Source organism: Oncorhynchus gorbuscha, linkage group LG01 (assembly GCF_021184085.1).
Source record: "Oncorhynchus gorbuscha isolate QuinsamMale2020 ecotype Even-year linkage group LG01, OgorEven_v1.0, whole genome shotgun sequence".
Taxonomy (NCBI): domain Eukaryota; kingdom Metazoa; phylum Chordata; class Actinopteri; order Salmoniformes; family Salmonidae; genus Oncorhynchus; species Oncorhynchus gorbuscha.
The window spans coordinates 120,590,548-120,616,366 of record NC_060173.1 but is presented as its reverse complement, the minus strand read 5'-3'; the positions used below and the strand labels follow the sequence as shown (position 1 = coordinate 120,616,366).

At 42.1% G+C, this 25,819-nt stretch overlaps 1 protein-coding gene across 5 annotated transcripts in view; it reads right to left on the bottom strand.

Moving 5' to 3' along the window:
• Window positions 1-25,819, bottom strand: part of dip2a (disco-interacting protein 2 homolog A) — a 279,281-nt gene that overhangs the window by 145,960 nt on the left and 107,502 nt on the right. For 3 of the 5 annotated variants that reach the window (XM_046351249.1, XM_046351336.1, XM_046351503.1), the window contains one exon: window positions 16,322-16,459. The exons of the other annotated variants lie outside the window; for them this stretch is intronic. In XM_046351249.1, coding sequence (XP_046207205.1) covers window positions 16,322-16,459 — 138 coding nt within the window. The remainder of the gene's footprint in view (window positions 1-16,321; window positions 16,460-25,819) is intronic. 5 annotated transcript variants of the gene reach the window in all.

Here is a 25,819-nt window from a genome sequence, read left to right as displayed (position 1 = left end):
TCAACCTTTAAGTCTTTACTGAAGACTCATCTCTTCAGTGGGTCATATGATTGAGTGTAGTCTGGCCCAGGAGTGGGAAGGTGAACGGAAAGGCTCTGGAGCAACGAACCGCCCTTGCTGTCTCTGCCTGGCCGGTTCCCGTGGTTTTCCACTGGGATTCTCTGCCTCTAACCCTGTTACGGGGCTGAGTCACTGGCTTGCTGGGGCTCTTCGTGCCGTCCCTGGGGGTGCGTCACCTGGGTAGGGTTGATTCACTGTTGTGGTCGGCCTTTTCTGCTGGTTTCCCCCCTTTGTTTTGTACCGTGTCGGAGATCTTTGTGGGCTATACTTGGCCTTGTCTCAGGATGGTAAGTTGGTGGTTGTAGATTTCCCTCTAGTGGTGTGGGGGCTGTGTTTTTGGCAAAGTGGGTGGGGTTATATCCTTCCTGTTTGGCCCTGTCCGGGGTTTCCTCGGATGGGGCCACAGTGTCTCCTGACCCCTCCTGTCTCAGCCTCCAGTATTTATGCTGCAGTAGTTTATGTGTCATGTTGGGGGCTAGGGTCAGTTTGTTTATCTGGAGTACTTCTCCTGTCCTATTCTAGGTGTCCTGTGTAAATCTAAGTGTGCGTTCTCTAATTCTCTCCTTCTCTCCTTCTTTTCTCTCTCGGAGGACCTGAGCCCTAGAACCATGCCCCAGGACTACCTGACATGATGACTATTTGCTGTCCCCAGTCCACCTGGCCATGCTGCTGCTCCAGTTTCATTACTGGCCTGGGCCCTAGGACCATGTCCCAGGACTACCTGACATGAGGACTCCTTGTTTTGTCCCCAGTCCACCTGGCCATGCTTCTGCTCCAGTTTCAACTGTTCTGCCTTACTATTATTCAACCATGCTGGTCATTTATGAACATTTGAACATCTTGGCCACGTTCTGTTATAATCTCCACCCGGCACAGCCAGAAGAGGACTGGCCACCCCACATATGCTCTCTCTAATTCTCTCTTTTTTCTCTCTCTCGGAGGACCTGAGCCCTAGGACCGTGCCCCAGGACTACCTGACATGATGGCTCCTTGCTGTCCCCAGTCCACCTGACTGTGCTGCTGCTCCAGTTTCAACTGTTCTGCCTTATTATTATTTGACCATGCTGGTCATTTATGAACATTTGAACATCTTGGTCATTTTCTGTTATAATCTCTACCCGGCACAGCCAGAAGAGGACTGGCCACCCCACATAGCCCGGTTCCTCTCTAGGTTTCTTCCTAGGTTTTGGCCTTTCTAGGGAGTTTTTCCTAGCCACCGTGCTTTTACACCTGCATTGTTTGCTGTTTGGGGTTTTAGGCTGGGTTTCTGTACAGCACTTTGAGATATCAGCTGATGTACGAAGGGCTATATAAATAAATTTGATTTGATTTGATTTGCACGTTGGCTACTACGCCTTGTTTTCTAGCCGTGGTTTCTGTAGCTGAGTTTATTATTCTGTCACGTTGGCTACTACGCCTTGTTTTCTAGCCGTGGTTTCTGTAGCTGAGTTTATTATTCTGTCATGTTGGCTACTACGCCTTGTTTTCTAGCCGTGGTTTCTGTAGCTGAGTTTATTATTCTGCACGTTGACTACTACGCCTTGTTTTCTAGCCGTGGTTTCTGTAGCTGAGTTTATTATTCTGTAACGTTGGCTACTACGCCTTGTTTTCTAGCCGTGGTTTCTGTAGCTGAGATTATTATTCTGTAACGTTGACTACTACGCCTTGTTTTCTAGCCGTGGTTTCTGTAGCTGAGTTTATTATTCTGTAACGTTGGCTACTACGCCTTGTTTTCTAGCCGTGGTTTCTGTAGCTGAGTTTATTATTCTGTAACGTTGGCTACTACGCCTTGTTTTCTAGCCGTGGTTTCTGTAGCTGAGTTTATTATTCTGTAACGTTGGCTACTACGCCTTGTTTTCTAGCCGTGGTTTCTGTAGCTGAGATTATTATTCTGTAACGTTGACTACTACGCCTTGTTTTCTAGCCGTGGTTTCTGTAGCTGAGTTTATTATTCTGTAACGTTGGCTACTACGCCTTGTTTTCTAGCCGTGGTTTCTGTAGCTGAGTTTATTATTCTGTCATGTTGGCTACTACGCCTTGTTTTCTAGCCGTGGTTTCTGTAGCTGAGTTTATTATTCTGCACGTTGACTACTACGCCTTGTTTTCTAGCCGTGGTTTCTGTAGCTGAGTTTATTATTCTGTAACGTTGACTACTACGCCTTGTTTTCTAGCCGTGGTTTCTGTAGCTGAGTTTATTATTCTGCATGTTGGCTACTACGCCTTGTTTTCTAGCCGTGGGGTTTCTGTAGCTGAGTTTATTATTCTGCATGTTGGCTACTACGCCTTGTTTTCTAGCCGTGGGGTTTCTGTAGCTGAGTTTATTATTCTGCATGTTGGCTACTACGCCTTGTTTTCTAGCCGTGGTTTCTGTAGCTGAGTTTATTATTCTGCACGTTGGCTACTACGCCTTGTTTTCTAGCCGTGGTTTCTGTAGCTGAGTTTATTATTCTGTCACGTTGGCTACTACGCCTTGTTTTCTAGCCGTGGTTTCTGTAGCTGAGTTTATTATTCTGTAATGTTGGCTACTACGCCTTGTTTTCTAGCCGTGGTTTCTGTAGGTGAGTTTATTATTCTGTAACGTTGGCTACTACGCCTTGTTTTCTAGCCGTGGTTTCTGTAGCTGAGTTTATTATTCTGCATGTTGGCTACTACGCCTTGTTTTCTAGCCGTGGTTTCTGTAGCTGAGTTTATTATTCTGTAACGTTGGCTACTACGCCTTGTTTTCTAGCCGTGGTTTCTGTAGCTGAGTTTATTATTCTGTAACGTTGGCTACTACGCCTTGTTTTCTAGCCGTGGTTTCTGTAGCTGAGTTTATTATTCTGCACGTTGACTACTACGCCTTGTTTTCTAGCCGTGGTTTCTGTAGCTGAGTTTATTATTCTGTAACGTTGGCTACTACGCCTTGTTTTCTAGCCGTGGTTTCTGTAGCTGAGTTTATTATTCTGTAACGTTGACTACTACGCCTTGTTTTCTAGCCGTGGTTTCTGTAGCTGAGTTTATTATTCTGTAACGTTGGCTACTACGCCTTGTTTTCTAGCCGTGGTTTCTGTAGCTGAGTTTATTATTCTGTAACGTTGGCTACTACGCCTTGTTTTCTAGCCGTGGTTTCTGTAGCTGAGTTTATTATTCTGTAACGTTGGCTACTACGCCTTGTTTTCTAGCCGTGGTTTCTGTAGCTGAAATTATTATTCTGTAACGTTGACTACTACGCCTTGTTTTCTAGCCGTGGTTTCTGTAGCTGAGTTTATTATTCTGTAACGTTGGCTACTACGCCTTGTTTTCTAGCCGTGGTTTCTGTAGCTGAGTTTATTATTCTGTAACGTTGGCTACTACGCCTTGTTTTCTAGCCGTGGTTTCTGTAGCTGAGTTTATTATTCTGTAACGTTGGCTACTACGCCTTGTTTTCTAGCCGTGGTTTCTGTAGCTGAGATTATTATTCTGTAACGTTGACTACTACGCCTTGTTTTCTAGCCGTGGTTTCTGTAGCTGAGTTTATTATTCTGTAACGTTGGCTACTACGCCTTGTTTTCTAGCCGTGGTTTCTGTAGCTGAGTTTATTATTCTGTCATGTTGGCTACTACGCCTTGTTTTCTAGCCGTGGTTTCTGTAGCTGAGTTTATTATTCTGCACGTTGACTACTACGCCTTGTTTTCTAGCCGTGGTTTCTGTAGCTGAGTTTATTATTCTGTAACGTTGACTACTACGCCTTGTTTTCTAGCCGTGGTTTCTGTAGCTGAGTTTATTATTCTGCATGTTGGCTACTACGCCTTGTTTTCTAGCCGTGGGGTTTCTGTAGCTGAGTTTATTATTCTGCATGTTGGCTACTACGCCTTGTTTTCTAGCCGTGGGGTTTCTGTAGCTGAGTTTATTATTCTGCATGTTGGCTACTACGCCTTGTTTTCTAGCCGTGGTTTCTGTAGCTGAGTTTATTATTCTGCACGTTGGCTACTACGCCTTGTTTTCTAGCCGTGGTTTCTGTAGCTGAGTTTATTATTCTGTCACGTTGGCTACTACGCCTTGTTTTCTAGCCGTGGTTTCTGTAGCTGAGTTTATTATTCTGTAACGTTGGCTACTACGCCTTGTTTTCTAGCCGTGGTTTCTGTAGCTGAGTTTATTATTCTGTAACGTTGGCTACTACGCCTTGTTTTCTAGCCGTGGTTTCTGTAGCTGAGTTTATTATTCTGCATGTTGGCTACTACGCCTTGTTTTCTAGCCGTGGTTTCTGTAGCTGAGTTTATTATTCTGTAACGTTGGCTACTACGCCTTGTTTTCTAGCCGTGGTTTCTGTAGCTGAGTTTATTATTCTGTCATGTTGGCTACTACGCCTTGTTTTCTAGCCGTGGTTTCTGTAGCTGAGTTTATTATTCTGCACGTTGACTACTACGCCTTGTTTTCTAGCCGTGGTTTCTGTAGCTGAGTTTATTATTCTGTAACGTTGGCTACTACGCCTTGTTTTCTAGCCGTGGTTTCTGTAGCTGAGTTTATTATTCTGTAACGTTGGCTACTACGCCTTGTTTTCTAGCCGTGGTTTCTGTAGCTGAGTTTATTATTCTGTAACGTTGGCTACTACGCCTTGTTTTCTAGCCGTGGTTTCTGTAGCTGAGTTTATTATTCTGTAACGTTGGCTACTACGCCTTGTTTTCTAGCCGTGGTTTCTGTAGCTGAGTTTATTATTCTGTAACGTTGGCTACTACGCCTTGTTTTCTAGCCGTGGTTTCTGTAGCTGAGTTTATTATTCTGTCATGTTGGCTACTACGCCTTGTTTTCTAGCCGTGGTTTCTGTAGCTGAGTTTATTATTCTGTAACGTTGACTACTACGCCTTGTTTTCTAGCCGTGGTTTCTGTAGCTGAGTTTATTATTCTGTAACGTTGGCTCATACGCCTTGTTTTCTAGCCGTGGTTTCTGTAGCTGAGTTTATTATTCTGTCATGTTGGCTACTACGCCTTGTTTTCTAGCCGTGGTTTCTGTAGCTGAGTTTATTATTCTGTCATGTTGGCTACTACGCCTTGTTTTCTAGCCGTGGTTTCTGTAGCTGAGTTTATTATTCTGTAACGTTGGCTACTACGCCTTGTTTTCTAGCCGTGGTTTCTGTAGCTGAGTTTATTATTCTGTCATGTTGGCTACTACGCCTTGTTTTCTAGCCGTGGTTTCTGTAGCTGAGTTTATTATTCTGCATGTTGGCTACTACGCCTTGTTTTCTAGCCGTGGTTTCTGTAGCTGAGTTTATTATTCTGCATGTTGGCTACTACGCCTTGTTTTCTAGCCGTGGTTTCTGTAGCTGAGTTTATTATTCTGTCATGTTGACTACTACGCCTTGTTTTCTAGCCGTGGTTTCTGTAGCTGAGTTTATTATTCTGTAACGTTGACTACTACGCCTTGTTTTCTAGCCGTGGTTTCTGTAGCTGAGTTTATTATTCTGTAACGTTGGCTACTAAGCCTTGTTTTCTAGCCGTGGTTTCTGTAGCTGAGTTTATTATTCTGCACGTTGACTACTACGCCTTGTTTTCTAGCCGTGGTTTCTGTAGCTGAGTTTATTATTCTGTAACGTTGGCTACTACGCCTTGTTTTCTAGCCGTGGTTTCTGTAGCTGAGTTTATTATTCTGTAACGTTGGCTACTACGCCTTGTTTTCTAGCCGTGGTTTCTGTAGCTGAGTTTATTATTCTGTAACGTTGGCTACTACGCCTTGTTTTCTAGCCGTGGTTTCTGTAGCTGAGTTTATTATTCTGTCATGTTGACTACTACGCCTTGTTTTCTAGCCGTGGTTTCTGTAGCTGAGTTTATTATTCTGTAACGTTGACTACTACGCCTTGTTTTCTAGCCGTGGTTTCTGTAGCTGAGATTATTATTCTGTAACGTTGACTACTACGCCTTGTTTTCTAGCCGTGGTTTCTGTAGCTGAGTTTATTATTCTGTAACGTTGGCTACTACGCCTTGTTTTCTAGCCGTGGTTTCTGTAGCTGAGATTATTATTCTGTAACGTTGACTACTACGCCTTGTTTTCTAGCCGTGGTTTCTGTAGCTGAGTTTATTATTCTGTCATGTTGGCTACTACGCCTTGTTTTCTAGCCGTGGTTTCTGTAGCTGAGTTTATTATTCTGTAACGTTGGCTCATACGCCTTGTTTTCTAGCCGTGGTTTCTGTAGCTGAGTTTATTATTCTGTCATGTTGGCTACTACGCCTTGTTTTCTAGCCGTGGTTTCTGTAGCTGAGTTTATTATTCTGTCATGTTGGCTACTACGCCTTGTTTTCTAGCCGTGGTTTCTGTAGCTGAGTTTATTATTCTGTAACGTTGGCTACTACGCCTTGTTTTCTAGCCGTGGTTTCTGTAGCTGAGTTTATTATTCTGTCATGTTGGCTACTACGCCTTGTTTTCTAGCCGTGGTTTCTGTAGCTGAGTTTATTATTCTGCATGTTGGCTACTACGCCTTGTTTTCTAGCCGTGGTTTCTGTAGCTGAGTTTATTATTCTGCATGTTGGCTACTACGCCTTGTTTTCTAGCCGTGGTTTCTGTAGCTGAGTTTATTATTCTGTCATGTTGACTACTACGCCTTGTTTTCTAGCCGTGGTTTCTGTAGCTGAGTTTATTATTCTGTAACGTTGACTACTACGCCTTGTTTTCTAGCCGTGGTTTCTGTAGCTGAGTTTATTATTCTGTAACGTTGGCTACTACGCCTTGTTTTCTAGCCGTGGTTTCTGTAGCTGAGTTTATTATTCTGCACGTTGACTACTACGCCTTGTTTTCTAGCCGTGGTTTCTGTAGCTGAGTTTATTATTCTGTAACGTTGGCTACTACGCCTTGTTTTCTAGCCGTGGTTTCTGTAGCTGAGATTATTATTCTGTAACGTTGACTACTACGCCTTGTTTTCTAGCCGTGGTTTCTGTAGCTGAGTTTATTATTCTGTAACGTTGGCTACTACGCCTTGTTTTCTAGCCGTGGTTTCTGTAGCTGAGTTTATTATTCTGTCATGTTGACTACTACGCCTTGTTTTCTAGCCGTGGTTTCTGTAGCTGAGTTTATTATTCTGTAACGTTGACTACTACGCCTTGTTTTCTAGCCGTGGTTTCTGTAGCTGAGATTATTATTCTGTAACGTTGACTACTACGCCTTGTTTTCTAGCCGTGGTTTCTGTAGCTGAGTTTATTATTCTGTAACGTTGGCTACTACGCCTTGTTTTCTAGCCGTGGTTTCTGTAGCTGAGTTTATTATTCTGCATGTTGGCTACTACGCCTTGTTTTCTAGCCGTGGTTTCTGTAGCTGAGTTTATTATTCTGTCATGTTGGCTACTACGCCTTGTTTTCTAGCCGTGGTTTCTGTAGCTGAGTTTATTATTCTGTAACGTTGGCTACTACGCCTTGTTTTCTAGCCGTGGTTTCTGTAGCTGAGTTTATTATTCTGTAACGTTGGCTACTACGCCTTGTTTTCTAGCCGTGGTTTCTGTAGCTGAGTTTATTATTCTGTCACGTTGACTACTACGCCTTGTTTTCTAGCCGTGGTTTCTGTAGCTGAGTTTATTATTCTGTAACGTTGGCTACTACGCCTTGTTTTCTAGCCGTGGTTTCTGTAGCTGAGTTTATTATTCTGTAACGTTGGCTACTACGCCTTGTTTTCTAGCCGTGGTTTCTGTAGCTGAGTTTATTATTCTGTAACGTTGGCTACTACGCCTTGTTTTCTAGCCGTGGTTTCTGTAGCTGAGTTTATTATTCTGTAACGTTGGCTACTACGCCTTGTTTTCTAGCCGTGGTTTCTGTAGCTGAGTTTATTATTCTGTCATGTTGGCTACTACGCCTTGTTTTCTAGCCGTGGTTTCTGTAGCTGAGTTTATTATTCTGTAACGTTGACTACTACGCCTTGTTTTCTAGCCGTGGTTTCTGTAGCTGAGTTTATTATTCTGTAACGTTGGCTCTACGCCTTGTTTTCTAGCCGTGGTTTCTGTAGCTGAGTTTATTATTCTGTCATGTTGGCTACTACGCCTTGTTTTCTAGCCGTGGTTTCTGTAGCTGAGTTTATTATTCTGTAACGTTGACTACTACGCCTTGTTTTCTAGCCGTGGTTTCTGTAGCTGAGTTTATTATTCTGTAACGTTGGCTCATACGCCTTGTTTTCTAGCCGTGGTTTCTGTAGCTGAGTTTATTATTCTGTCATGTTGGCTACTACGCCTTGTTTTCTAGCCGTGGTTTCTGTAGCTGAGTTTATTATTCTGTAACGTTGACTACTACGCCTTGTTTTCTAGCCGTGGTTTCTGTAGCTGAGTTTATTATTCTGTAACGTTGGCTCATACGCCTTGTTTTCTAGCCGTGGTTTCTGTAGCTGAGTTTATTATTCTGTCATGTTGGCTACTACGCCTTGTTTTCTAGCCGTGGTTTCTGTAGCTGAGTTTATTATTCTGTAACGTTGACTACTACGCCTTGTTTTCTAGCCGTGGTTTCTGTAGCTGAGTTTATTATTCTGTAACGTTGGCTACTACGCCTTGTTTTCTAGCCGTGGTTTCTGTAGCTGAGTTTATTATTCTGTCACGTTGGCTACTACGCCTTGTTTTCTAGCCGTGGTTTCTGTAGCTGAGTTTATTATTCTGTCACGTTGGCTACTACGCCTTGTTTTCTAGCCGTGGTTTCTGTAGCTGAGTTTATTATTCTGTCATGTTGGCTACTACGCCTTGTTTTCTAGCCGTGGTTTCTGTAGCTGAGTTTATTATTCTGTAACGTTGGCTACTACGCCTTGTTTTCTAGCCGTGGTTTCTGTAGCTGAGTTTATTATTCTGTAACGTTGACTACTACGCCTTGTTTTCTAGCCGTGGTTTCTGTAGCTGAGTTTATTATTCTGTAACGTTGACTACTACGCCTTGTTTTCTAGCCGTGGTTTCTGTAGCTGAGTTTATTATTCTGTAACGTTGGCTACTAAGCCTTGTTTTCTAGCCGTGGTTTCTGTAGCTGAGTTTATTATTCTGCACGTTGACTACTACGCCTTGTTTTCTAGCCGTGGTTTCTGTAGCTGAGTTTATTATTCTGTAACGTTGGCTACTACGCCTTGTTTTCTAGCCGTGGTTTCTGTAGCTGAGATTATTATTCTGTAACGTTGACTACTACGCCTTGTTTTCTAGCCGTGGTTTCTGTAGCTGAGTTTATTATTCTGTAACGTTGGCTACTACGCCTTGTTTTCTAGCCGTGGTTTCTGTAGCTGAGTTTATTATTCTGTCATGTTGACTACTACGCCTTGTTTTCTAGCCGTGGTTTCTGTAGCTGAGATTATTATTCTGTAACGTTGACTACTACGCCTTGTTTTCTAGCCGTGGTTTCTGTAGCTGAGTTTATTATTCTGTAACGTTGGCTACTACGCCTTGTTTTCTAGCCGTGGTTTCTGTAGCTGAGTTTATTATTCTGCATGTTGGCTACTACGCCTTGTTTTCTAGCCGTGGTTTCTGTAGCTGAGTTTATTATTCTGTCATGTTGGCTACTACGCCTTGTTTTCTAGCCGTGGTTTCTGTAGCTGAGTTTATTATTCTGTAACGTTGGCTACTACGCCTTGTTTTCTAGCCGTGGTTTCTGTAGCTGAGTTTATTATTCTGTAACGTTGGCTACTACGCCTTGTTTTCTAGCCGTGGTTTCTGTAGCTGAGTTTATTATTCTGTAACGTTGGCTACTACGCCTTGTTTTCTAGCCGTGGTTTCTGTAGCTGAGTTTATTATTCTGTCATGTTGGCTACTACGCCTTGTTTTCTAGCCGTGGTTTCTGTAGCTGAGTTTATTATTCTGTAACGTTGACTACTACGCCTTGTTTTCTAGCCGTGGTTTCTGTAGCTGAGTTTATTATTCTGTAACGTTGGCTCATACGCCTTGTTTTCTAGCCGTGGTTTCTGTAGCTGAGTTTATTATTCTGTCATGTTGGCTACTACGCCTTGTTTTCTAGCCGTGGTTTCTGTAGCTGAGTTTATTATTCTGTAACGTTGACTACTACGCCTTGTTTTCTAGCCGTGGTTTCTGTAGCTGAGTTTATTATTCTGTAACGTTGGCTCATACGCCTTGTTTTCTAGCCGTGGTTTCTGTAGCTGAGTTTATTATTCTGTCACGTTGGCTACTACGCCTTGTTTTCTAGCCGTGGTTTCTGTAGCTGAGTTTATTATTCTGTCACGTTGGCTACTACGCCTTGTTTTCTAGCCGTGGTTTCTGTAGCTGAGTTTATTATTCTGTCATGTTGGCTACTACGCCTTGTTTTCTAGCCGTGGTTTCTGTAGCTGAGTTTATTATTCTGTAACGTTGGCTACTACGCCTTGTTTTCTAGCCGTGGTTTCTGTAGCTGAGTTTATTATTCTGTAACGTTGACTACTACGCCTTGTTTTCTAGCCGTGGTTTCTGTAGCTGAGTTTATTATTCTGTAACGTTGACTACTACGCCTTGTTTTCTAGCCGTGGTTTCTGTAGCTGAGTTTATTATTCTGTAACGTTGGCTACTACGCCTTGTTTTCTAGCCGTGGTTTCTGTAGCTGAGTTTATTATTCTGCATGTTGGCTACTACGCCTTGTTTTCTAGCCGTGGTTTCTGTAGCTGAGTTTATTATTCTGTAACGTTGGCTACTACGCCTTGTTTTCTAGCCGTGGTTTCTGTAGCTGAGTTTATTATTCTGTAACGTTGACTACTACGCCTTGTTTTCTAGCCGTGGTTTCTGTAGCTGAGTTTATTATTCTGTAACGTTGGCTACTACGCCTTGTTTTCTAGCCGTGGTTTCTGTAGCTGAGTTTATTATTCTGTCATGTTGACTACTACGCCTTGTTTTCTAGCCGTGGTTTCTGTAGCTGAGTTTATTATTCTGTAACGTTGGCTACTACGCCTTGTTTTCTAGCCGTGGTTTCTGTAGCTGAGTTTATTATTCTGTAACGTTGGCTACTACGCCTTGTTTTCTAGCCGTGGTTTCTGTAGCTGAGTTTATTATTCTGCATGTTGGCTACTACGCCTTGTTTTCTAGCCGTGGTTTCTGTAGCTGAGTTTATTATTCTGTCATGTTGGCTACTACGCCTTGTTTTCTAGCCGTGGTTTCTGTAGCTGAGTTTATTATTCTGTCGTTGGCTACTACGCCTTGTTTTCTAGCCGTGGTTTCTGTAGCTGAGTTTATTATTCTGTCACGTTGGCTACTACGCCTTGTTTTCTAGCCGTGGTTTCTGTAGCTGAGTTTATTATTCTGTCACGTTGGCTACTACGCCTTGTTTTCTAGCCGTGGTTTCTGTAGCTGAGTTTATTATTCTGTAACGTTGGCTACTACGCCTTGTTTTCTAGCCGTGGTTTCTGTAGCTGAGTTTATTATTCTGTAACGTTGGCTACTACGCCTTGTTTTCTAGCCGTGGTTTCTGTAGCTGAGTTTATTATTCTGTAACGTTGGCTACTACGCCTTGTTTTCTAGCCGTGGTTTCTGTAGCTGAGTTTATTATTCTGTAACGTTGGCTACTACGCCTTGTTTTCTAGCCGTGGTTTCTGTAGCTGAGTTTATTATTCTGTCATGTTGGCTACTACGCCTTGTTTTCTAGCCGTGGTTTCTGTAGCTGAGTTTATTATTCTGTAACGTTGACTACTACGCCTTGTTTTCTAGCCGTGGTTTCTGTAGCTGAGTTTATTATTCTGTAACGTTGGCTCTACGCCTTGTTTTCTAGCCGTGGTTTCTGTAGCTGAGTTTATTATTCTGTCATGTTGGCTACTACGCCTTGTTTTCTAGCCGTGGTTTCTGTAGCTGAGTTTATTATTCTGTAACGTTGACTACTACGCCTTGTTTTCTAGCCGTGGTTTCTGTAGCTGAGTTTATTATTCTGTAACGTTGGCTATACGCCTTGTTTTCTAGCCGTGGTTTCTGTAGCTGAGTTTATTATTCTGTCATGTTGGCTACTACGCCTTGTTTTCTAGCCGTGGTTTCTGTAGCTGAGTTTATTATTCTGTAACGTTGACTACTGAGTTTATTATTCTGTACGTTGACTACTACATGCCTTGTTTTCTAGCCGTGGTTTCTGTAGCTGAGTTTATTATTCTGTAACGTTGGCTCATACGCCTTGTTTTCTAGCCGTGGTTTCTGTAGCTGAGTTTATTATTCTGTCATGTTGGCTACTACGCCTTGTTTTCTAGCCGTGGTTTCTGTAGCTGAGTTTATTATTCTGTAACGTTGACTACTACGCCTTGTTTTCTAGCCGTGGTTTCTGTAGCTGAGTTTATTATTCTGTCACGTTGGCTACTACGCCTTGTTTTCTAGCCGTGGTTTCTGTAGCTGAGTTTATTATTCTGTCACGTTGGCTACTACGCCTTGTTTTCTAGCCGTGGTTTCTGTAGCTGAGTTTATTATTCTGTCACGTTGGCTACTACGCCTTGTTTTCTAGCCGTGGTTTCTGTAGCTGAGTTTATTATTCTGTCATGTTGGCTACTACGCCTTGTTTTCTAGCCGTGGTTTCTGTAGCTGAGTTTTTATTCTTATTCTGTTTTCTAGCCGTGGTTTCTGTAGCTGAGTTTATTATTCTGTAACGTTGGCTACTACGCCTTGTTTTCTAGCCGTGGTTTCTGTAGCTGAGTTTATTATTCTGTAACGTTGACTACTACGCCTTGTTTTCTAGCCGTGGTTTCTGTAGCTGAGTTTATTATTCTGTAACGTTGACTACTACGCCTTGTTTTCTAGCCGTGGTTTCTGTAGCTGAGTTTATTATTCTGTAACGTTGGCTACTACGCCTTGTTTTCTAGCCGTGGTTTCTTTAGCTGAGTTTATTATTCTGTCACGTTGGCTACTACGCCTTGTTTTCTAGCCGTGGTTTCTGTAGCTGAGTTTATTATTCTGTAACGTTGGCTACTACGCCTTGTTTTCTAGCCGTGGTTTCTGTAGCTGAGATTATTATTCTGTAACGTTGACTACTACGCCTTGTTTTCTAGCCGTGGTTTCTGTAGCTGAGTTTATTATTCTGTCATGTTGGCTACTACGCCTTGTTTTCTAGCCGTGGTTTCTGTAGCTGAGTTTATTATTCTGTAACGTTGGCTCATACGCCTTGTTTTCTAGCCGTGGTTTCTGTAGCTGAGTTTATTATTCTGTCATGTTGGCTACTACGCCTTGTTTTCTAGCCGTGGTTTCTGTAGCTGAGTTTATTATTCTGTCAGGTTGGCTACTACGCCTTGTTTTCTAGCCGTGGTTTCTGTAGCTGAGTTTATTATTCTGTCAGGTTGGCTCATACGCCTTGTTTTCTAGCCGTGGTTTCTGTAGCTGAGTTTATTATTCTGTCATGTTGGCTACTACGCCTTGTTTTCTAGCCGTGGTTTCTGTAGCTGAGTTTATTATTCTGCATGTTGGCTACTACGCCTTGTTTTCTAGCCGTGGTTTCTGTAGCTGAGTTTATTATTCTGTCAGGTTGGCTACTACGCCTTGTTTTCTAGCCGTGGTTTCTGTAGCTGAGTTTATTATTCTGCACGTTGGCTACTACGCCTTGTTTTCTAGCCGTGGTTTCTGTAGCTGAGTTTATTATTCTGTCATGTTGGCTACTACGCCTTGTTTTCTAGCCGTGGTTTCTGTAGCTGAGTTTATTATTCTGACACGTTGACTACTACGCCTTGTTTTCTAGCCGTGGTTTCTGTAGCTGAGTTTATTATTCTGTAACGTTGACTACTACGCCTTGTTTTCTAGCCGTGGTTTCTGTAGCTGAGTTTATTATTCTGTCACGTTGACTACTACGCCTTGTTTTCTAGCCGTGGTTTCTGTAGCTGAGTTTATTATTCTGTAACGTTGGCTACTACGCCTTGTTTTCTAGCCGTGGTTTCTGTAGCTGAGTTTATTATTCTGTAACGTTGGCTACTACGCCTTGTTTTCTAGCCGTGGTTTCTATAGCTGAGTTTATTATTCTGCATGTTGGCTACTACGCCTTGTTTTCTAGCCGTGGTTTCTGTAGCTGAGTTTATTATTCTGTAACGTTGACTACTACGCCTTGTTTTCTAGCCGTGGTTTCTGTAGCTGAGTTTATTATTCTGTCACGTTGACTACTACGCCTTGTTTTCTAGCCGTGGTTTCTGTAGCTGAGTTTATTATTCTGTCATGTTGGCTACTACGCCTTGTTTTCTAGCCGTGGTTTCTGTAGCTGAGTTTATTATTCTGTAACGTTGGCTACTACACCTTGTTTTCTAGCCGTGGTTTCTGTAGCTGAGTTTATTATTCTGTAATGTTGACTACTACGCCTTGTTTTCTAGCCGTGGTTTCTGTAGCTGAGTTTATTATTCTGTCAGGTTGGCTACTACGCCTTGTTTTCTAGCCGTGGTTTCTGTAGCTGAGTTTATTATTCTGTAACGTTGGCTACTACGCCTTGTTTTCTAGCCGTGGTTTCTGTAGCTGAGTTTATTATTCTGTAACGTTGGCTACTACGCCTTGTTTTCTAGCCGTGGTTTCTGTAGCTGAGTTTATTATTCTGTCATGTTAGCTACTACGCCTTGTTTTCTAGCCGTGGTTTCTGTAGCTGAGTTTATTATTCTGTCATGTTGGCTACTACGCCTTGTTTTCTAGCCGTGGTTTCTGTAGCTGAGTTTATTATTCTGTAACGTTGGCTACTACGCCTTGTTTTCTAGCCGTGGTTTCTGTAGCTGAGTTTATTATTCTGTAACGTTGACTACTACGCCTTGTTTTCATGGCCGTGGTTTCTGTAGCTGAGTTTATTATTCTGTCATGTTGGCTACTACGCCTTGTTTTCTAGCCGTTGTTTCTGTAGCTGAGTTTATTATTCTGTAACGTTGGCTACTACGCCTTGTTTTCTAGCCGTGGTTTCTGTAGCTGAGTTTATTATTCTGTCATGTTGGCTACTACGCCTTGTTTTCTAGCCGTGGTTTCTGTAGCTGAGTTTATTATTCTGTAACGTTGGCTACTACGCCTTGTTTTCTAGCCGTGGTTTCTGTAGCTGAGTTTATTATTCTGTCACGTTGACTACTACGCCTTGTTTTCTAGCCGTGGTTTCTGTAGCTGAGTTTATTATTCTGTAATGTTGACTACTACGCCTTGTTTTCTAGCCGTGGTTTCTGTAGCTGAGTTTATTATTCTGTCATGTTGGCTACTACGCCTTGTTTTCTAGCCGTGGTTTCTGTAGCTGAGTTTATTATTCTGTCACGTTGACTACTACGCCTTGTTTTCTAGCCGTGGTTTCTGTAGCTGAGTTTATTATTCTGTCATGTTGGCTACTACGCCTTGTTTTCTAGCCGTGGTTTCTGTAGCTGAGTTTATTATTCTGTAACGTTGGCTACTACGCCTTGTTTTCTAGCCGTGGTTTCTGTAGCTGAGTTTATTATTCTGTCACGTTGACTACTACGCCTTGTTTTCTAGCCGTGGTTTCTGTAGCTGAGTTTATTATTCTGTAACGTTGGCTACTACGCCTTGTTTTCTAGCCGTGGTTTCTGTAGCTGAGTTTAATATTCTGCATGTTGGCTACTACGCCTTGTTTTCTAGCCGTGGTTTCTGTAGCTGAGTTTATTATTCTGTAACGTTGACTACTACGCCTTGTTTTCTAGCCGTGGTTTCTGTAGCTGAGTTTATTATTCTGTCACGTTGGCTACTACGCCTTGTTTTCTAGCCGTGGTTTCTGTAGCTGAGTTTATTATTCTGCATGTTGGCTACTACGCCTTGTTTTCTAGCCGTGGTTTCGTTTAGCTATCGACTATAGGGATGGTATTTACTATTTTGATACTGAACCTGGTATCGACATCAGAGTCAAAATTCAGACAAACTATAACAGGGCACACAGACACCAGCCACTGTAGCTGGTACAACAGGGCACACAGACACTGTAGCTGGTACAACAGGGCACACAGACACTGTAGCTGGTACAACAGGGCACACAGACACTGTAGCTGGTACAACAGGGCACACAGACACCAGACAGGGCTGGGTAATAGCTCATTATAAATACCATCGGTAAGACCGAGGGCTCTGTCACCTTCGTACTTACGGTCCATCAGAGTCAGATAGATAGCAGGTAAAAAGCTGTCTCCGGGGACACCGTTCATCTGTCACCCCTCTAAATGACCTCTATCACAACTCAGGAACTGACCCTTACCCATCCCAGCACACCATTGTAAATCAACTGCAGGTACATTCCATGTTTCAAATGAAAATCCTCTCTCTCCACTAGTGAATTAAATCAGTCACATGTTAACATGAGTAGAGTGAAGCAGAGGTTTACAGGAGGATGTTGTTACTGCTGAGTGGATAGATAGGCCTCTTACTGAGCTCTCATTGACTGAGATGTTGCCATGGCTACCCGGGTTGACAGTGGGACTCACCATCAGCGGTTTCCATGACGCCGGAGTGGTTGTACCCCCTGGGGACCACCTTCACCGACGCCACCGGGGGTCTGTCTCTGTCCGCATGCAGCGAGTGTTCCAATAGGCCAGTCACGTCTGGGGGGGCGGAGTGGTTATCTGTGTGGAGGTCAGAAGTCAAAGGCTGCTGGGACTAGTTAGGGTCAAACACTTTCATGTGATTTAATTCTAAGGCCTATTATGGGATTACATTCAGTCATTCAACACTTTAGTGCGCTCCTAAACACTATAGACCTGACAGGACTGGACTAGCTTAGAACTTAATATTTAGAACTTCACAGTCAAATCTATAATTTCCCTCAAGGGTATTATTGAGTGTTGATAGACGGCATCTAACCTCTTCATGGTGAGGAACTGCAAAAACTGAAGCCTGTGTTCTAGACTAGATGGAACAGGATTAACTGAAGCCAGTATTCTAGACTAGATGGAACAGGATTAACTGAAGCTAGTATTCTAGACTACATGGAACAGGATTAACTGAAGCCAGAGTTCTGGACTAGATGGAACAGGATTAACTGAAGCCAGTATTCTAGACTAGATGGAACAGGATTAACTGAAGCCAGAGTTCTGGACTAGATGGAACAGGATTAACTGAAGCCAGTATTCTAGACTAGATGGAACAGGATTAACTGAAGCCAGTATTCTAGACTAGATGGAACAGGATTAACTGAAGCCAGAGTTCTGGACTAGATGGAACAGGATTAACTGAAGCCAGTGTTCTAGACTAGATGGAACAGGATTAACTGAAGCTAGTATTCTAGACTAGATGGGACAGGATTAACTGAAGCCAGAGTTCTGGACTAGATGGAACAGGATTAACTGAAGCCAGTATTCTAGACTAGATGGAACAGGATTAACTGAAGCCAGTATTCTAGACTAGATGGAACAGGATTAACTGAAGCCAGTATTCTAGACTAGATGGAACAGGATTAACTGAAGCCAGAGTTCTGGACTAGATGGAACAGGATTAACTGAAGCCAGAGTTCTGGACTAGATGGAACAGGATTAACTGAAGCCAGTATTCTAGACTAGATGGAACAGGATTAACTGAAGCCAGTATTCTAGACTAGATGGAACAGGATTAACTGAAGCCAGAGTTCTGGACTAGATGGAACAGGATTAACTGAAGCCAGTGTTCTAGACTAGATGGAACAGGATTAACTGAAGCTAGTATTCTAGACTAGATGGAACAGGATTAACTGAAGCCAGAGTTCTGGACTAGATGGAACAGGATTAACTGAAGCCAGTATTCTAGACTAGATGGAACAGGATTAACTGAAGCCAGTATTCTAGACTAGATGGAACAGGATTAACTGAAGCCAGTATTCTAGACTAGATGGAACAGGATTAACTGAAGCCAGTATTCTAGACTAGATGGAACAGGATTAACTGAAGCCAGAGTTCTGGACTAGATGGAACAGGATTAACTGAAGCCAGAGTTCTGGACTAGATGGAACAGGATTAACTGAAGCCAGTGTACTAGACTAGATGGAACAGGATTAACTGAAGCCAGAGTTCTGGACTAGATGGAACAGGATTGACTGAAGTCAGTGTTCTAGACTAGATGGAACAGGATTAACTGAAGCCAGTATTCTAGACTAGATGGAACAGGATTAACTGAAGCCAGAGTTCTGGACTAGATGGAACAGGATTAACTGAAGCCAGAGTTCCGGACTAGATGGAACAGGATTAACTGAAGCCAGTGTACTAGACTAGATGGAACAGGATTAACTGAAGCCAGAGTTCTGGACTAGATGGAACAGGATTAACTGAAGCCAGTGTTCTAGACTAGATGGAACAGGATTAATTGAAGCCAGTATTCTAGACTAGATGGAACAGGATTAACTGAAGCCAGTATTCTAGACTAGATGGAACAGGATTAACTGAAGCCAGAGTTCTGGACTAGATGGAACAGGATTAACTGAAGCCAGTATTCTAGACTAGATGGAACGGGATTAACTGAAGCCAGTATTCTAGACTAGATGGAACAGGATTAACTGAAGCCAGTATTCTGGACTAGATGGAACAGGATTAACTGAAGCCAGTGTACTAGACTAGATGGAACAGTATTAACTGAAGCCAGTGTACTAGACTCGATGGTCATGTCTGACCATTTATTTGAAGGATTACCTCATTGGCAAAGCGGGCAGCTTTAGGCAGGAAATGCCAACAAACAGCGAGTCATCGTATTTATATATATTTTTTAACTAATGAAAGAAATACATTGGAAGTTACAGTTTTGTAAAGTTAGTGTGGGAGAGGTGGACAAATGATTGTTATCGATCAATTATGACAAATCTCCTGGCATTGACAACTTCGATGGAAAGCTGCTGAGGATGGTGGCTGACTCTATAGCCACTCCTATCTGTCATATCTTTAATCTGAGTCTAGAGGAAAGTCTTTGTCCTCATCCCTAGAGGGAAGCCAAAGTAATCCCGCTACCCAAGAGTGATAAAGCAGCCTTTACTGGTTCTAACAGCAGACCTATCACCTTGCTTCCAGCTCTCAGAAAACTGTTGGGAAAAATGGTGTTTGACCAAATACAATGCTATTTCTCTAAACAAATGAACAGACTTTCAGCATGCTTATAGAGAAGGGCACTCAACATGTACTGCACTGACACAAATGACTGATGATTGGTTGAACGAAATTGATAATAATAAGATTGTGGGAGCTGTACTGTTAGATTTCAGTGCAGCCTGTAATATTATTGACCATAAATGGTTGTTGAGAAAACGTATGTTGGATTGAGAGATACCTAATAGAACAGAGGGTTTTCTTCAATTTTAGCTTCTCTAATGTTAAACATGTCAAGTGTGGTGTACTGCAGGGCAGCTCTTTAGGCCCTGTGGTCTTTTCTATTTTTACCAATGACCTGCCACTGGCATTAAACAAAACATGTGTCCATGTATGCTGATGATTCAACCATATACGCATCAGCAACCACAGTTAATGATGTCACTGAAACCCAGTTGCAGTCGGTTTTGGAATGGGTGGCCTTCTCCAAAACTGAACATGTCTAAAACTAAGAGCATTGCATTTGGTACAAATCAATCCTTAAGTTCTAGACCTCAGCTGAGACTAAATTACTTGGCGTTTCCTTAGATAAGCCTTTCTTAAACTTAATGGTGGATCACGACATGTCTGAGTAAATGTATAATTATTTCGTCCATTAGTGGAATTGATTTGGCCAAGCGCAACTGCGCAACTCTCTGTTCAGTGCACACTCTGCTTAGAAGCTGTGTCTGTGCTCAGTTTGGCAGCTGCGCGAGTGGGAGAGATGCCTGTGTGCTTTGCGGTTTACCAGATATTTTGGGGGCAGTTTTATTGAAGATCACTCCGCGACCCACACGCTGCAGCACTGTTGTTCACCAGCAGATGCAGCTGTCAGCCACTGACTTGTAATTCCCACTCGCCATCACTCACAGCTGTCAGCAAACGGACTCAAGCTAGCCACAAGTTCTGACTGAGCTCATACAGCGATCAGTTTCTCTCCTGGTTTGATACACACTGAGAATTAACGAGGAGCGTCCACAATGTGTGTTGTGCAGGGAAGTGTTCAACTGTTCTGCCTGTGATAACGGAACCCTGACCTGTTCACCGGATGTGCTACCTTTCCCAGACCTGCTGTTTTCAACGCTCTAGAGACAGCAGGAGCGGTAGAGTTGCTCCAGTTTCAACTGTTCTGCCTTATTATTATTGGACCATGCTGGTCATTTATGAACATTTGAACATCTTGGCCATGTTCTGTTATAATCTTCACCCGGCACAGCCAGAAGAGGACTGGCCACCCCTCATAGTTTGGTTCCTCTCTAAGTTTCTTCTTAGGATTTGGCCTTTCTAGGGAGTTTTTCCTAGCCAGCGTGCTTCTACACCTGCATTGCTTGCTGTTTGGGGTTTTAGGCTGGGTTTCTGTACAGCACTTTGAGATATCAGCTGATGTACGAAGGACTATATAAATACATTTGATTTGATTTAGAGTTACTCTGAATGATCGGCTATGAAAAGCCAACTGACATTTACTCCTAGGGTGCTGACCTGTTGCACCCTTGACAATCAATGTGATTATTATTATTTGATCCTGCTGGTCATCTATGAACATTTGAACATCTTGGCCATGTTCTGTTATAATCTCCACCCGGCACAGCCAGAAGAGGACTGGCCACCCCACACAGCCTGGTCCATACCTACCCGGCACAGCTAGAAGAGGACTGGCCACCCCTCATAGCCTGGTCCCTCTCTAGGTTTCTTCCTCGGTTCTGGCCTTTCTAGGGAGTTTTTCCTAGCCACCTAGGCGAGGAAACCCCCACCTTGCTGTTTGGGGTTTTAGGCTGAGATTCTGTACAGCACTTTGTGATATCAGCTGATGTAAGGGCTTTATAAATACATTTGATTGATTGAAGTGATTAGTAATCAGTCTCTCAAAACGAACAAATTCAAACGAAACGTCCTGACCAAACATCCACACCATGACAGTAAACCCAGGAACTTCTTTCAGGAAACGAGTCAGCTAGCAAGACACTGTTGTCATTTTATAATAGGTGATGATGATACTTGAAAGCAGAAATAATGGAGTACCATCTCTCTTAGTAGTCGATGTGAGTTTCTTTCAAGCAATTCCCTTACACATCTAATAGCTAGCTAGCTAGCAAACATTAGCCAAAGCAAGGTAGCTAGCTACGGATTGTGCAACCCTCAGTAACTGCACCTCTCACTGTAGAAATGATCGGGCCTACTGCACATCTCACTACAAATGATCAGGCCTACTGCACATCTCACTACAAATGATCAGGCCTACTGCACATCTCACTACAAATGATCAGGCCTACTGCACATCTCACTACAAATGATCAGGCCTACTGCACATCTCACTACAAATGATCAGGCCTACTGCACATCTCACTACAAATGATCAGGCCTACTGCACATCTCACTACAAATGATCAGGCCTACTGCACATCTCACTACAAATGATCAGGCCTACTGCACATCTCACTGTAGAAACGATCAGGCCTACTGCACATCTCACTGTAGAAACGATCAGGCCTACTGCACATCTCACTACAAATGATCAGGCCTACTGCACATCTCACTACAAATGATCAGGCCTACTGCACATCTCACTGTAGAAACGATCAGGCCTACTGCACATCTCACTGTAGAAACGATCAGGCCTACTGCACATCTCACTACAAATGATCAGGCCTACTGCACATCTCACTGTAGAAACGATCAGGCCTACTGCACATCTCACTGTAGAAACGATCAGGCCTACTGCACATCTCACTAGAACTTACTGTTAAATAAGTCAAGCTTGGAACTGTTGCGGTTAAAATACGAGTAATCATTTTTATTATGGAATAAACTGGTTGAAGCTTTTGAAGGCAAACACTCACACAGTTCTGGGTAGCTCATCTACAGCAGGAAGTGGTCTCCTGCCTGACTCTCACAGTTCTGGGTATCTTATCTACAGCAGGAAGTGGTCTCCTACCTGACTGAGAACCCACCTCACACAGTTCTGGGTAGCTCATCTACAGCAGGAAGTGGTCTCCTGCCTGACTCACACAGTTCTGGGTAGCTCATCTACAGCAGGAAGTGGTCTCCTGCCTGACTCACACAGTTCTGGGTATCTTATCTACAGCAGGAAGTGGTCTCCTGCCTGACTGAGAACCCACCTCTCACAGTTCTGGGTAACTCATCTACAGCAGGAAGTGGTCTCCTGCCTGACTCACACAGTTCTGGGTAGCTCATCTACAGCAGGAAGTGGTCTCCTGCCTGACTGAGAACCCACCTCTCACAGTTCTGGGTAGCTCATCTACAGCAGGAAGTGGTCTCCTGCCTGACTCACACAGTTCTGGGTAGCTCATCTACAGCAGGAAGTGGTCTCCTGCCTGACTGAGAAAGCAGTAGATGTTCTGGGTAGCTCATCTACAGCAGGAAGTGGTCTCCTGCCTGACTCACACAGTTCTGGGTTGTTCATCTACAGCAGGAAGTGGTCTCCTGCCTGACTCACACAGTTCTGGGTTGTTCATCTACAGCAGGAAGTGGTCTCCTGACTGAGAAAGCAGTAGATGTTCTGGTCCAGTTTGGCACCACACACCCATGTGAGTCAGGGTTCTCAACTTAAAAAACAAGTACAGAAACAGACTCCATGCTGAGCATGACCTCAGGGTTGCACTGCCAAAACCTAAACCCAGAATAGACATGTTTGTTGAAAACTTCAACCAGCCACAGACCTCTCATCAGGACTGTGTGTGTTTTCTGGTCTACATCTGTGTGATGTGATCAATCAGTTTATTCCAGTTCAGAATACAAATTTATTTATTGTATTTGAACAGCAACAGTTCCAACCTTGACAGATATAAGAGAGTGTTTTTAATGGGGGAAAATAAACACAAATATATCTTGATTTGGTTATTTCATCAATTCAAATTTTTATTGGTCACATACACATGGTTAGCAGATGTTAATGCGAGTGTAGTGAAATGCTTGTGCTCCTAGTACTGACCGTGCAGTAAAATCTAACCTAACAAGTAATCTAACAATTACTACCACTGTAATCAGATGGAATTGATTATCCCACGAAAGTCAGTTAGTAAATGAACTGGGAAGCTAGTAGGTTATTTATGTTCTGGTCCTGCCAACTAGCAACAAGCTCAGGAACACATTGGCTGGAGGTCCAACCTATCCCTGTTATCATTCAGCTCATCCAGAAGGATGTGGACATAGTGCAATACTTGAACAACTGAAATTATATTGGTCTCTCACCAGTAGATATGTAGCCTAACAACATGATGTCTCACTAGAAGAAACAATGATATGTAGCCTAACAACATGATGTCTCGCTATAGAAGAAACAATGATATGTAGCCTAACAACATGATGTCTCACTATAGAAGAAACAATGATATGTAGCCTAACAACATGATGTCTCACTATAGAAGAAACAATGATATGTAGCCTAACAACACGATGTCTCACTATAGAACAATGATATGTAGCATAACAACATGATGTCTCACTATAGAAGAAACAATGATATGTAGCCTAACAACATGACGTCTCGCTATAGAAGAAACAATGATATGTAGCCTAACAACATGATGTCTCACTATAGAAGAAACAATGATATGTAGCCTAACAACATGATGTCTCACTATAGAAGAAACAATGATATGTAGCCTAACAACATGATGTCTCACTATAGAAGAAACAATGATATGTAGCCTAACAACACAACGTCTCACTATAGAAGAAACAATGATATGTAGCCTAACAACATGATGTCTCACTATAGAAGAAACAATGATATGTAGCCTAACAACATGACGTCTCACTATAGAAGAAACAATGATATGTAGCCTAACAACATGATGTCTCACTATAGAAGAAACAATGATATGTAGCCTAACAACACAACGTCTCACTAGAAGAAACAATGATATGTAGCCTAACAACATGATGTCTCACTATAGAAGAAACAATGATATGTAGCCTAACAACATGATGTCTCACTATAGAAGAAACAATGATATGTAGCCTAACAACATGATGTCTCAATTGAAGAAACAATGATATGTAGCCTAACAACATGATGTCTCACTATAGAAGAAACAATGATATGTAGCCTAACAACATGATGTCTCACTATAGAAGAAACAATGATATGTAGCCTAACAACACAACGTCTCACTATAGAAGAAACAATGATATGTAGCCTAACAACATGATGTCTCACTATAGAAGAAACAATGATATGTAGCCTAACAACACAACATGATGTCTCACTATAGAAGAAACAATGATATGTAGCCTAACAACACGTCTCACTATAGAAGAAACAATGATATGTAGCCTAACAACATGATGTCTCACTATAGAAGAAACAATGATATGTAGCCTAACAACATGATGTCTCACTATAGAAGAAACAATGATATGTAGCCTAACAACATGATGTCTCACTATAGAACAATGATATGTAGCCTAACAACACAACGTCTCACTATAGAAGAAACAATGATATGTAGCCTAACAACACAACGTCTCACTATAGAAGAAACAATGATATGTAGCCTAACAACACAACGTCTCACTATAGAAGAAACAATGATATGTAGCCTAACAACATGATGTCTCACTATAGAAGAAACAATGATATGTAGCCTAACAACACAACGTCTCACTATAGAACAATGATATGTAGCCTAACAACACGTCTCACTATAGAAGAAACAATGATATGTAGCCTAACAACATGATGTCTCACTATAGAAGAAACAATGATATGTAGCCTAACAACATGATGTCTCACTATAGAACAATGATATGTAGCCTAACAACACAACGTCTCACTATAGAAGAAACAATGATATGTAGCCTAACAACACAACGTCTCACTATAGAAGAAACAATGATATGTAGCCTAACAACACAACGTCTCACTATAGAAGAAACAATGATATGTAGCCTAACAACATGATGTCTCACTATAGAAGAAACAATGATATGTAGCCTAACAACACAACGTCTCACTATAGAACAATGATATGTAGCCTAACAACACGTCTCACTATAGAAGAAACAATGATATGTAGCCTAACAACATGATGTCTCACTATAGAAGAAACAATGATATGTAGCCTAACAACATGATGTCTCACTATAGAAGAAACAATGATATGTAGCCTAACAACATGATGTCTCACTATAGAACAATGATATGTAGCCTAACAACACAACGTCTCACTATAGAAGAAACAATGATATGTAGCCTAACAACACAACGTCTCACTATAGAAGAAACCATGATATGTAGCCTAACAACATGATGTCTCACTATAGAAGAAACAATGATATGTAGCCTAACAACATGTCTCACTAGAAGAAACAATGATATGTAGCCTAACAACATGATGTCTCACTATAGAAGAAACAATGATATGTAGCCTAACAACATGATGTCTCACTATAGAAGAAACAATGATATGTAGCCTAACAACATGATGTCTCACTATAGAAGAAACAATGATATGTAGCCTAACAACATGATGTCTCACTATAGAAGAAACAATGATATGTAGCCTAACAACACAACGTCTCACTATAGAAGAAACAATGATATGTAGCCTAACAACATGATGTCTCACTATAGAAGAAACAATGATATGTAGCCTAACAACACAACGTCTCACTATAGAACAATGATATGTAGCCTAACAACACGTCTCACTATAGAAGAAACAATGATATGTAGCCTAACAACATGATGTCTCACTATAGAACAATGATATGTAGCATAACAACATGATGTCTCACTATAGAAGAAACAATGATATGTAGCCTAACAACACGATGTCTCACTATAGAACAATGATATGTAGCATAACAACATGATGTCTCACTATAGAAGAAACAATGATATGTAGCCTAACAACATGATGTCTCACTATAGAAGAA